The following is a 13,808-nucleotide window of genomic DNA, read 5'->3' on the forward strand; positions in this document are numbered from 1 at the left end:
TTTGGGTAATTTTGTTTGCCCAGTTTGCCCAGATTGGGCAAACAACTTGGACATAACTCAGTAAAAAAAAACAACAAGGAGCAACCTGCATAATATATCTTGAACCCCCCCCCAGAAAAGATTAAGAGCAGAAAGCACTGAAGCTTTGTTTCTGTTATCAGAGGAACCCAGTCCTGTGGAAAATGTCACCATGGAGCCAGAGTGTAGTAATGAACTTACAGTTTGAGAGTGTTCTACACAAACAGACTGAACTTTACAACAGCTGCATGCATGTGAAATGGAAATAAATCAACTAAAGCAGGAAAAACTATTTTGGATAAAACTGTTACTGTCAGTTGCACATTTCTCAACCTGTGTGACTCAGTTGTGCCTTTGAATAGAGTACAAATGAAGAGGGAACTGAACATTAACCATCTACTGAAATCATTATTGCAAGGGTGATTATAGTTACTACAGTGGATATAAAAAGTGTACACACACCGCTAAAATGATATATTTATTTTTTTTACATCAGAAAAACCCGAGACCACGATAAATAATTTCAAAACTTTTCCCACCTTTAATGTGACCTATAACCTGTACAATTCAATTGAAAATCAAACAAATCGGTTAGGGGGAAAAAATGTACACTAAGCTGGTTGCATAAGTGTGCACACCCTTAAACTAATACTTTGTTGAAGCACCTTTTGATTTAATTACAGCATTCAGTCTTTTTGGGTTCACACCTGCCATCAATTAAAATTACTCTGATTAACTCCAAATAAAGTTCAGACATTTACTTAGTTGCATCCTCCAGCAAAAGCCATGATTTGCAGAGGGCTTACAAAGCATCAAAGGGATTTCACTGTTGAAAGGTATCAGTCAGGAGAAGGGTACAAAAAAATTTCCACAGAATTAGATTAGAGTTGAGCCGGATACTCGGCTGAAACGAGTATCCGGTATGGATAAAGCACTTTTGCTGAGTACGAGTATTATATGAGTAATACGAGTCAATATCTGTGCTCGGACTGAATGAAAATCCTCACACAGCATCACAGCACCCCTCCTCTACACACACCGCTCTGCTCACTCATACAGAGAACAGCTCTCTGTCTCTCCCTCAGTCACTCAGGTTCACGGCTCTTTTCCGTTAATGTTTTGGGTTTCTTCAGCTTCAAGTTTGTTTTTATTTCAGTTTGTACTTACTTATAACCAGTAGAGTTCTGGTAAACGTGGGTCCAGACGTGGTGTTTGGTGGAAAGCGACTCGCGTTGCGTCTCTGCCTGTCGGAGATTTTTTTTTCTTTTTTTAACCGTCGGTTAAAGACAGTTTTTTTGACTTCACGCATTGAGTGTCTGACACTTTCTTGCTGTAATTCATGTAAAAATAAAGGTAGTAGTGGTATAAGTATTACAAATTAAGCTACACACACACACACACACACACACACACACACACACACGCTCTCTGCCGGTCGTCAGAGTTTTTTTTTTAAGCCGTCAGTTGGCTCTAACCAGTTTTATTTTACTTCACGCACTGAGTGTCTGACACTTTCTAGGTAGTAGTGGTATAAATAATATTACAAATTAAGCTACACACACACACACACACACACACACACACACACACACACACACACACACACACACACAATCCCCCCCCCCGCCCATGATCAGTGATACAGAATAATGAGTGATATAGAGAGTACTTCAGCTGACACTGAACCACCAGTCAGAGTTTGCTTAACCTTGCAGGACAGTGAGGGTCAAATCAGTGACAATGAAAACAGTGGTCGTAACACCCACCTTTCCCCCACTGAGACCAATATTGCATCTGGTGATGGAGGCCCTCCTCCACCAAAGACCAAGAGGACTTCTGCAGTATGGGACTCTTTCACTGTTTCTGAAAATGATCCCTCCAAAGCCATTTGCAAGCTTTGCAAGTCCAAGCTAAGCAGAGGTAAAGATGCAAAACATTACAACACAACATCTCTACATAACCATCTGCTATATGCCCATCACATTAGAAAGCCCACTGTATCAGCCACCTCCTCCACTCCTCTTCCTTCTCGGGTCACTGGTGTTCAGTTGGGTGCTGCTAAGGGCTCACATTCATCTTCCTCTTCACCAATACTCACTGCATTTGCAGCAAAGCAGCCATTCTCAGCAAACCATCCCTGGTCAAAACAAATTACAGAGATGATTGGTAAAATGATCTGCACTGATCTTGAACCTTTCTCTGTGGTGGAGAGGAGAGGCTTCAAGACACTTGTTGGCTTTTTAGAGCCCAAGTATAAGATCCCATCGAGGCACTATTTCAGTCGAATCGTAGTGCCTGAGCTGTATGAGGCAATGAGAGGGGAGTTGGTCCAGTCACTTAAGGCAGCTGAAGGAGGTGCCATCAACCTCACTACAGATCTCTGGACCAGCAATCACAATGCACATGCATATCTCTGTCTTACTGGGCACTGGTGTGAACGTGTAGGGGAAGCTTCAGTACAGAGGAAAGCAGGGCTGCTAAATGTTGGTGTGCTGGACATTGAGCACACATCAAACAACATTCTGTGCTGCCTTAAAGAAAAGATGAGAGAGTGGGAAGAGTCTGTTGGTCAGTCTGTCACAATACGGTTTGTTGTTTCAGATAATGCAGCCAACATGGTGAAAGCTTTGACTGAATATGGGCACATCCGTTGCATGTCCCATACGCTTCACTTGGTGGTGATCAAAGCACTGGAGAAGGACAGGGTTGTGACATCCCTTCTCTCCAAAGCCAGGATCATATCTGGCCATGTTCATCGCTCAAGCAAAGCCAGCAACAGACTACATGAGCTGCAAACACAGTTGAACCTCCCCCAGCACACACTCATAACAGACATAAAAACAAGGTGGAACTATACGTTCTACATGCTCCAGCGGCTGGTGGAGCAGCGCAGGGCTGTGCAGATTATGACACAGGAGTCTAACATGGGTAGAGCTCCAACAATCATCTATCCAAATGAGTGGAGGTTAGCATCTGACATGCTCACTGTTCTTAGTCCTTTTGAGGAGGTCACACGGGCGCTCTCAAAACACAGCGCCTCCATCTCTGAGGTCATCCCCCTCCTGCATGGCCTGTGCTCCATCATCAGGTCACTGCATGTGGGAGGTCTTGCAGCTGGTGAGGAATCTGAGGATGAATCTGATCAGTTCATGGCTGGTGATGATGATCAGGATGCCACAGTGGGGCTGGGCCAAGATGTTGCGGCTGAGTCCAGGGAAAAGTTAGGCACAGCAGCAAGGAGACTGGCAGCCAATCTGAGCAAAGAACTAGAATGGTGTTTCGAACCAATTTTTGCAAACTCCACATTTCTGCTTGCCACTCTCCTTGACCCCAGATATAAGGCCAGCTGTTTTCCAAACAATGTTGATGTGGAGGCACTGAAGAGGACATTACTTCTCAGGCTGGAGCTCTGTGACCCTGTGGCTACACCTGCAAGAAACACAGAAGAGACACCTGCCACCAGCAGCACTTCAGTCTTGTCTTTCCTGCAGAAAAAGAAATTGGCTATTCCAATGAGGACACATACCATCAGGTGATGTGGAGGCCTACCTGGCAGATGGGGACATCAGCCTTACCGATGACCCAGTGAAATACTGGTCAGGCAAGCTTCAGTGCTGGCCCAATCTTACAGGCTTTGCACTGCAGCTTCTCAGTTGTCCACCTACAAGTGTCTAGTCTGAGCGTGTTTTTAGCACAGCTGGAAATGTGATCAGTCCACAGCGTGCAAACTTAGACCCTAGCCATGTGGAACAACTGGTCTTCATTAAAGTCAATGCAGATCTGAAAAACAGCATCGGACTATTTGATCCGTAGAACACAGTCCCCCCTGCCCCCCATCTCTCTCTCTGTCTCTCTCTTACTCACTCACACACACACTCACACACACACACCTGGTGTGGAAATAAAAAAAATAAAAAAGAACCCCCCCCCAAAAAAATCACACTGATCATAAAAAAAACTAAAAGTTAAAAAAAGAAAGTTATGTTGAGTATGAAAACTCTTGTTCATTACATTTCATAATTGCAACCGCATGTGTTGTATTCATTGTTGCAAAACTTGTTCTGTAAATAGTTCGTTTGCTATCGTGATCAAAACCATTGATCTGAAGCTCAATGCTGATGCTGTCCTGTAAATAGTTTTCTAATCAGCAATAAATATAACAATTTCTGATCAACCCATATCAGTTGCATGCTTAAAATAACATACTGGTTAAAGCCCCGCCCGTTTCAAGACAACCAGACCCACTTCCGGGTTAGGTCCCGCCCACGCCCCGCCCACCCCGAGTACGGATACAGATAATTCATATGGTTAACGGATACAGATAATGCTGTACTCGCTCATCCCTACATTAGATATACCATGAAACATAGTGAAGACAGTCATCAGGAAGTGGAGAAAATATGGGACAACAGTGACATTACTGAGAACTGGACATCCCTCCAAAATTGATGAAAAGACAAAAACTGGTCAGGGAGGCTTCCAAGAGGCCTACAGCAACACTGAAGGAGCTCTCAAAAACATGTGGGAAAATGTGTTAAGAAGAAAGAAACCTTTATTTGTCACATGCACACTTCAAGCACAGTGAAATTCATCCTCTGCATTTAACCCATCTGAAGCAGTGGGCAGCCACACACAGCGCCCAGGGAGCAGTCAGGGGTTAAGTACCTTGCTCAAGGGCACCTCAACCCAAGGCCACCCCACGTCAACCTAACTGCATGTCTTTGGACTGTGGGGGAAACCAGAGCATCCGGAGGAAACCCACACAGACAACATGCAAACCCTACACAGAAAGGCCCTCACCGGCCACTGGGTTCGAACCCGGAACCTTCTTGCTGTGAGGCGACCATGCTAACCACTACACCATGGTTATGGTCTGATGAAACCAAGGTTGAACTTTTTGGCCACAATTCCAAAAGGTATGTTTGGTGCAAAAACAACACTGCACATCATCAAAAGAACACCATACCCACCGTGAAGCATGGTGATGGCAGCATCATGTTTTGGGGTTGTTTTTCTTTAGCTGGAACAGGAGCTTTAGTCAACGTGGAGGGAAGAATGGGCAAATATTGCCAAGTCTAGATATGGCAAGCTGATAGACTTCTACCCAAAAAGACTGAATGCTGTAATTAAATCAAAAGGTGTTTCACCAAAGTATTAGTTAAAGGGTGTGCAAAGGCGATTCTAGAGTCTGTTGTGGCCCCAAGCAAAAATTTCCAGGGGGCCCTTCTGACCAGTGTTCATCACCAATATGTTATAAAATAAATAATCTGACACCAACGAAAAATGTATGAAACCAAAGTTTTTTAAATTCCAAATGTGAAAATACAATGGTAAAGAACAATAAAAACAATAAAAAACAAAATAAATAAGCCCTTGGGCCCTGACTCTCGGGGGGGCCCCTGGGCCAGGGGGCCCCAAGCAGTTGTCTGCCTTGCCTGTTCACAAGCTGCGCATCTGAGGGTGTGGAGACTTATGCAACCAGCTTATTGTACGTGTTTTATTTATGTTTTCCCCTAACAGATTTGTCTGTTTTTCAATTGAATTGTGCAGGTTATAGGTCACATTAAAGGTGGGAAAAGTTTTTAATTATTTATTGTTGTCTCATGTTTTTACATCAGAAAAACCTATCATTTTAACGGGGTTTGTACACTTTTTATATCCACTATATATGAATATAGCTACAATTGCAGTGATGGCGGCAGAGCCCCCCTAAAATTATGTTATGATGGGAGTCCTTTGACTATTTACAAGGAAGAAAAGGAGAGAGTAGTGTGAATAAACAGCCCGCTGCATGCCTTTGTTTTCCCTTGTTAAATCCCACTGCGTCCCTTCATTCCGGCGGCATCCCTTTGTACTGTAGGTTGGTAGCACCCATTCGCACCAAAACAGATGCAAATTAGCCTGGCCCTAACGTCACTGATTGCCTCCGCTTTCCGGGATTTTCCTTATTTGGCTTACATAGAACTGCAAAACCCATCACTTTTAGTAGACAAGCTGATTTATGAATATTCTGTGGACTAATTAACCCGTTGCTGTGGCAACTGTCTAGACATGTCTGGTCTCCTTGGGTACTCACGCCTAAGCGGGGACCCTGTGACAGCAAGGTTATGACGTGTCGCTACATTTGTGTCTGACTGATAACTCGTGTCCTGTCCGGATGGCTAGATAGCGTTCACGAGGCATACAAGCAGTTCTGAGCACCCAAAAACTTGATGCTGCTCTAGATCTTGATGATAATGAGGTAAGTTTTCAGTATAAATTTTTTTAACATCCCAAGTCAAATTTCGCAAACCAAGAAATGAATTACTGTTTACTTGCACTGAAGACTAAAGGAAAGACAGTTATTCGTGCTCTTGCTTTATACCACACAGCTGAGCAGGTATATAAATATATTAGCTCTTTAATTCAACAAGGACATTGAGGACAAATTTTCTCGTGTTTTTTTTTTGTGTGTGTGTGTGTGTGTGTGTGTGTGTGTGTGTGTGTGTGTGTGTGTGTGTGTGTGAGATATTGGATCATTTTCCTCAACAAATAAATTACCAAGTGTAATATTTTTGTCTCATTTGTTTATCTGGGTTCTCTTTATCTACTTTTAGGACTTGTGTGAAAATCTGATGATGTTTTAGGTCATACGTATTTATGCAGAAATATAGAAAATTCTAAAGGGTTCACAAACTTTCAAGCACCACTGTATCCCACTCAGTGGTTTCTATATCCACTTCTTTTGAGTGTACTTCTTGGTTTTAATAACTTCCTTGTTTGCTGTACACAAACATGGCAATAAGTTCTCGTGTTAATCCACTTTTGAATCATTCGCTTTTGACTGAGAATGCCCTGCATGCATGGTTTGATGTTGGCTTCTGGCACATCCATACAGTTTTAAATACAATACCTACAATTAAAAACATTTTTTTTTGCATTTATTTAATTCCTGGGATCCCCTCTGTAACAGGGAGTTGTATTCCATTAATACACTTTAAAATAGATTATTACATTCTAATTGAATATACGAGCCAAAATAATTGGGGATCTTTTTTAATGGGTCCTGACTCGTTACAAGTATGAATAGGTGGGCCTTGCAGTAGAAAAAGTTAAGAACCCCTGGGAAAAATTCTTTACACAAAGAAGGTTTTCTTGCCTTTGTAATTTTTAACTATTCTTCCGTGTTGGGACGTTTTGGCATTGTCTTGCTGAAAGAAGGAAGGCCTTCCCTGAAAAAGATTTTGTCTGGATGGCAGCATATTGCTCTGAAATGTGTATATATCATTCAGCATTAATGATGCCTTCCCAGATGTACAAGCTACCCATGTCATGTGCACTAATGCCCCTCATACAGTCACAGATGCTGGCTTTTGCACTGTGCACTGATAACAAGCCGGATGGTCCCTCACCTCTTTAGCCTGGAGGACGTGGTGTCCATGATTTCTAAAAAAAATTTTCTAATTTTCATTCGTCAGACATTGGGACAATTTTCCACTTCGCCTCAATCCATTGTAAAAGGGCCCAGAGAAGGCAGCGGTGTTTCTGGATATTGTTTATATCTGGTTTTAACTTGCATTTGTGGATGCAGTAATGAACTGAAGTGTTTTCTGAAGTGTTCCTGAGCCCATACAGTGATTCCCACTACAGACACGTGTCTGCTTTTAATGCAGTGTCACCTGAAGGCCTGAAGATCACAGGCATCCAATGTCAGTTTTCAGCCTTGTCTCTTGCATACAGAGATTTCTCCAGATTCTCTGAATCTTTTAATGATATTATGTACCATAGATGATGTGATCCCCAAATTCTTTGCAATTTTACATTGAGGAACGTTATTCTTAAATTGTTGCACTGTTTGCCCACACAGTCTTTCACAGAGCGGTGAACCTCTCCCCATCTTTACTTTTGAGAGACTCTGCCTCTCTGGGATGCTCTTTTTATACCCAAATCATGTTACTGACCTGTTGCTAATTAACCTCATTTGTTTTTTTTGTATTACAAAACTTTTTCAGTCTTTTGTTGCCCTTGTCCCAACTTTTTTGAAATGTGTTGCTAACATCAAATTCAAAATGACCATATGTTGTCTTTGTACTATTTTCAATGAAATATAGAGTTTCCATGATTTGCAAATCTTCACATTCTGTTTTTATTTATGTTTTACACAGTGTCCCAACCTTTTTGGAATTGGAGTTGTATTTGGCAACAACTAACCTTAAAAATGATTGAATTTACAGTAAAACAAATGTTCATTCACTGATTTCTAGAAAACTAAATGTTACATAATAGTGTGCCAGATGTAAATACAACAGCAAGAGGCATCTGGATTCAAAATCAATGATGTGTTTATGAGGACAGAACTAAAATGATCAGCTGAGCATACAGTCATCTAAAAACAGTAAGTAATTTTATCTGTAATTATCTGTGTGAAGAAGGGAGAAAAACAGCTATACATTTTTTTCTATGAAATGATTCATGCAAATTAGTACAAACAAATATGAAACCAAACTGGTTTAGACATATTTATATACATGTGCTGTCAAACCTGTACTCCAAACAGTATTGTGCTTTTCCTCGTCAAACACCTTACCTTTGGAGAAAATATAATGATTTCCAATTTTATTAAATAAATTATTATAAAATATTCTGGAAGTCAATTATACCATAGATCTTAATGAATCCTTATTCATAAATATTGTGAATATATTTTTAAAAAATATATAAATTGAACAGCATTATGGGGTTCCCAAAACCTGTAAACTGATACCACAAAAATGAATTTAATCTAAGATTAAATAGGACCAAAACATTTTATTATGGCGAAATTATAAGTAATGCTGGGATCAGACTAGATGATATTTTTGTCTCTCACGATATTCACAATGTCAAATTAGGCAATCATAGTCATTAATTCTTGTCATGATTATGTTACACTCCAGGGCCTGTGCCTGATTTTGGATAGTTACCAGCCATGACAAAATCATGTCAAAATCAGGCTGAATTTGTGTAGTTTAGTCCTGACACAAGAGAACGTGAGATTATTTTTGCCCAGTCCAGTGCATTTAAAATAAAGTCATATTAAAATATATAGCTAGGCTATATTTCCTTGTTCCTATGAGAACAAAATGAACAAACATCTCTTACGACCCACAAAGAAATAATCTGCCAAGTGATCTCATAGTTGGTTAGTGCACTGAAGAACAGCCTGAACCAGATCAGCAGTAGGGAACAAAACACTACTGGTGAATTTAACAAACAGGCTGCAGCCCATTGTGGCTGCCTTTTGACAATAGGATGGCAATAAGGTAAAGTTAAGACTAGTGATTCAGTGTTGTTTTGGGAGTTTTAGCTCTTTTCTGTACTCTGCTCAGCTCACCATAAACATCCCACAGCTCGGCTCCCTAACTGCCAACGTTTTTACTTCCCCAAGACCAGTCAGTGTTATTGGTCTCTGCATTTCAATGGGAAACTTCCTTGTGATTATAAAAATAGTATTACATTTTGCATTGCGTTTGCCATTTTAAATAAATGTAAAATAGCAAGGTGCTACAGAGTTACATTGATTAGGCTACTAGTAGACCTGAAGCAATCATTCCTGCATTAATGTTATTGTGCTGCTAGGTTTAAGCTCAACTTCCATTACACTGAAAAAAAAAACCTTCCTGTCCTGGTCTAATATTCATTACACTACACTACATTAAACATTATCACAATGTAACAGAGAAACATGTCTTATTCTTGCTAAGACTGACTCTACATCATAATGGTGTGCCAAATAAGATTATGAAATTCACCTTTCAATCACATGTATAGGCTAATTATCATCTGCTAGTGATTGGCTAGTGGATAACAGGTTATCTTTACATTTTGGAAAAAACTGAATCTATACGGTTTGGCTCTAAAAGTAATCTGAAGAAAAATTCAAATTTGGACATTGTGTGCAAAGGTATTGAAATCAAATATTACTTGAAAGTTAAATATTTAGGTGCAGAGTTGGACCAATCCTTAGATGGAGAGGCAATGGCCTAAAAGGTACTGAGTAAGGTATATGCTAGATTCAAATTTTTGTATCAAAAATCTAAATTTTTAGATTTAGGAACTAAAACTGTTAGCATCAGCACTGGTACAATGTCACTATGATTATGCCTGCTCATTTTGGTACTCAAGTTTGACTAAGAAAACAAAAACAAAACTGCAGATTTCTTAGAATAAATTGGTTCGTTTTACTCTAAATTTACAGCCAAGAACATTATTATTTACTGAACACGTCAAAATCTTAGGGTGGCTCCCTATCCGATATAGAGTAAAGCAATTAAAACTAAATCATATGTAGCCTACCGAGTGCTTGATGGGATGTCTCCTAAGTACACTACCGTTCAAAAGTTTGGGGTCGCTTTGAAATTTCCTTATTTTTGAAAGAAAGGCACTGTTCTTTTCAATGAAGATCACTTTAAACTAATCAGAAATACACTCTATACATTGCTAATGTGGTAAATGACTATTCTAGCTGCAAATATCTGGATTTTGGTGCAATATCTCCATAGGTGTATAGAGGCCCATTTCCAGCAACTCTCACTCCAGTGTTCTAATGGTACAATGTGTTTGCTCATTGCCTCAGAAGGCTGATGGATGATTAGAAAACCCTTGTACAATCATGTTAGCACAGCTGAAAACAGTTGAGCTCTTTAGAGAAGCTATAAAACTGACCTTCCTTTGAGCAGATTGAGTTTCTGGAGCATCACATTTGTGGGGTCGATTAAATGCTCAAAATGGCCAGAAAAATGTCTTGACTATATTTTCTATTCATTTTACAACTTATGGTGGTAAATAAAGTGTGACTTTTCATGGAAAACACAATTGTCTGGGTGACCCCAAACTTTTGAACGGTAGTCTACCTTTCTAACCAATTCCTTTCCATCTCAAGAAGACATTCTCATAATACTTGTTCTAGTCAACATTTGCTTGTCATTCCTCATTTTGGTGCTTTTGGTAAGTTTTTTCATTTTGTATCACTGGTGCTCAGTTATGGAATAGTCTTCCTTCTACTTTAGTCAATTCTAGTCAATCTTTGTTCAATTTTAAGAAAAATGTTAAGTCTTATAGGTATAATGTTATGACTTTTTTTTTGTTGAGAATAATTTTATTTTTAATAATTTTTGTATCTTTTTCATTAGTATTCGGATTATATCTCTTATGTCACATCTTGTACTATGGGGACCACAATGGAAATAAGTTTTTTTTTTTTTTTTTTACTTTTTTGTGTTATCCCCGGCAATATCTACAGTATTATGTATTTTATGTATTTTTTTATACTTATGTTTATTTTGGATCATCTTTTTGTATATGTTTTGTTCTCATTTTATGTACTGTATTATTGCCAAATAAATCAAATCAAATCAAAATCCAATTAATGATGCTGATTCATTTTCAGGGAGTGAGCTATTGATCCGTTTTGTTTTTAAATGCGAATCGACTCCCGACGTTCACTTCAAAGATCCGACTCAAAGATCCGACTCAAATCGATGGACACATGACCGGTTAAATGTTAAGTCGATAAAAGAAATAAATCATGTAATGGATGTTTTAACACAAGCAAGGCAGTTCTGGAAACTTTTTTTTCTAGACGTGCCTAGGATACATTACTAAATACATTATTAAATATAAGCATTATTTAAATATAAACTAAAATGAATATAGAGTATAAACTTACCCATATAATGAAACAAAACAGGCAGAGAAGTGGCACTGAACGCCATGGCTGGCCCATTTCCGGAGCGCAAGCTCGATTCCAGTCCAGCACTCGGTGTTGAAAACGTTGCTGTTTGTATCTGGATAGTTCAACGTGTCCACCACAGGTACCTTCGCGATTACAGGATATAGAAGGAAGTCAGCACTTTCAAATCCACCACACACCCTCACCTTTAGAGGAGGGTCTAAACACAGATCTATCCCTCCCTCCTTTTGTGTGTGAGCTAGAGAATATGGATCCATGTCACAAAACACCCTAACCCTTTTGCATTACTTATTAAACCAATTTTATCCGACAGGAACACTTCATTGTAACATTAAAAAAAAAGCTTTTGATATGTTATTTACTGAAAGCTAAAGACATATAGCTAATATATTAATGTCCATTCATTGTGGTCACAATGGCAATAACATGCTGAGAAGATCTGCCCAGACTTCTCCATCCTCCACCACAGGTTCAGGTTCCTCTTGGGAATCCCCAGTTGTTTCTAACCCAACTGTGAAATCATAATCTATGAGAGATAATCTTGTCCACTGGTTATAACAAAAACCCTCAGCCTGGGATTGTTCATCGCATGTCTGCTGCCCAACGAGCATTACACATGATTCCCCACACTTCATTTTGCCCATAAGTTTGATCTGTTGTTTGTTCAGAATGAGCCTGACTGGGTTATGTGGGTGGCTTAGTCACTAGGTGCTTGTCTTTGGCACCAACCCCAGTCCTGGCTCCTGTGGGTTCTGTTAGCCCTCATCTAAGTAGGGTTTGCTTAGTGTTTTAAGGATGCTCTTTGTCCACCTTACTCACTCATTTTTAGGAACCACTTTTATCCCGGTCAGCGTCACTGTAGACCTGGAGACCATCCTGGGACCATTGGGCATGTGGTGGGAATATACCTTGGATGGGATAACAGGCAATCGGTCACACAGACATTCATACACGTTGACGCAAGTAGCATGCTTTTGTCTGACGTCTCCTCTAAAATCTGTTTATTGAAGGTGGCACTACTGGGTGTGTTAAGCTCCTGGTGACACTGCCCTGAGATTCACTGAAATATAAAAGTCCCTTCACAAAAACAAGATCTTGATCTGCAAAAGCATGTCTTTACTTTATATTACTTCAGAACATATTTATCACAGTTTAAGTTAAAGCCAAAAAAAAAACCCAAAATAAAACTCCTTCATACTGACAAGTAATATCCATACAATACATGTTCGATCATTCATTTATTTGTATCCATATACTATGTACAGATTGTTTTTCTCTTAGTAGCATAAAATGTCCATGGGCACTGCCATCTTATTTTCTCTGAGGTTCAAATATCACTCACCACAGACTTACCTTGGCTTAGATCTCATGGACACATCGCTTCTATATTGCTTCTAAATTGTTGGAAACAACCCTGAAGATGCCGGAGTCTGATGCATTTGGATGTAAAAATAAGCCCGGTCTTTGCAAAGGGAAATCATTTTTTGCCATCCCCAATCCTACAAAGGATATTACTTTGAAGGAGAAAGCAGCAAAATGGAATCACTTTCACTGTTGGTTTCTTCCTCTCCAGGCTCATATTCTGGTTCAAACATATACGGTTGAATCACATTTTGTTCATGCACATTTTCCATGTTTGCACAGCAAAACTACAAAAAAAAATCCAAACAATGTCCCAGTCAATGGCTCCATGTTCCTCAGGCAAACGGTGTCATAGCATGTAAGCAAAGTCACAAGCAGATTTGGTCAAGGTCAAAGCCAAGATTTTTCAAATACCGAGGTCAAATATGGCCGACCCCCCCCCCCACACACACACACACGTCCCGTTCAGGAATATTCTCCATAATTTCTACAAATTTCTCAATCTTTGTTTGAGCTGTGAAGAAAAAGTTATCATCCACCCACAGAAAGTACTTAGTGTTGATTTGTGAGACAGAAAGGTTTCTGCCAGCAAACCAACCCTCCAGGTTAAAACTGTTAATGTTATAATCATGCTGTCTGTTGTCACCCAAATGAGGATGGGTTCCCTTTTGAGTCTGGTTCCTCTCGAGGTTTCTTCCTCATGTTGTCTGAGGGAGTT

General features: G+C 39.8%; 1 protein-coding gene across 2 annotated transcripts in view; it reads right to left on the bottom strand.

Annotated features, from left to right (window-relative positions):
* Positions 1–11,888, bottom strand: part of LOC132883694 (desmoglein-2.1-like) — a 30,936-nt gene extending 19,048 nt beyond the window's left edge. For both annotated transcript variants that reach the window (XM_060917625.1, XM_060917624.1), the window contains exon 1: positions 11,705–11,888. In XM_060917625.1, coding sequence (XP_060773608.1) covers positions 11,705–11,761 — 57 coding nt within the window. In that variant the 5' untranslated portion in view covers positions 11,762–11,888. The remainder of the gene's footprint in view (positions 1–11,704) is intronic.
* Positions 11,889–13,808: the final 1,920 nt, after the last annotated feature.

Source organism: Neoarius graeffei, chromosome 3 (assembly GCF_027579695.1).
Source record: "Neoarius graeffei isolate fNeoGra1 chromosome 3, fNeoGra1.pri, whole genome shotgun sequence".
Lineage (NCBI taxonomy): Eukaryota > Metazoa > Chordata > Actinopteri > Siluriformes > Ariidae > Neoarius > Neoarius graeffei.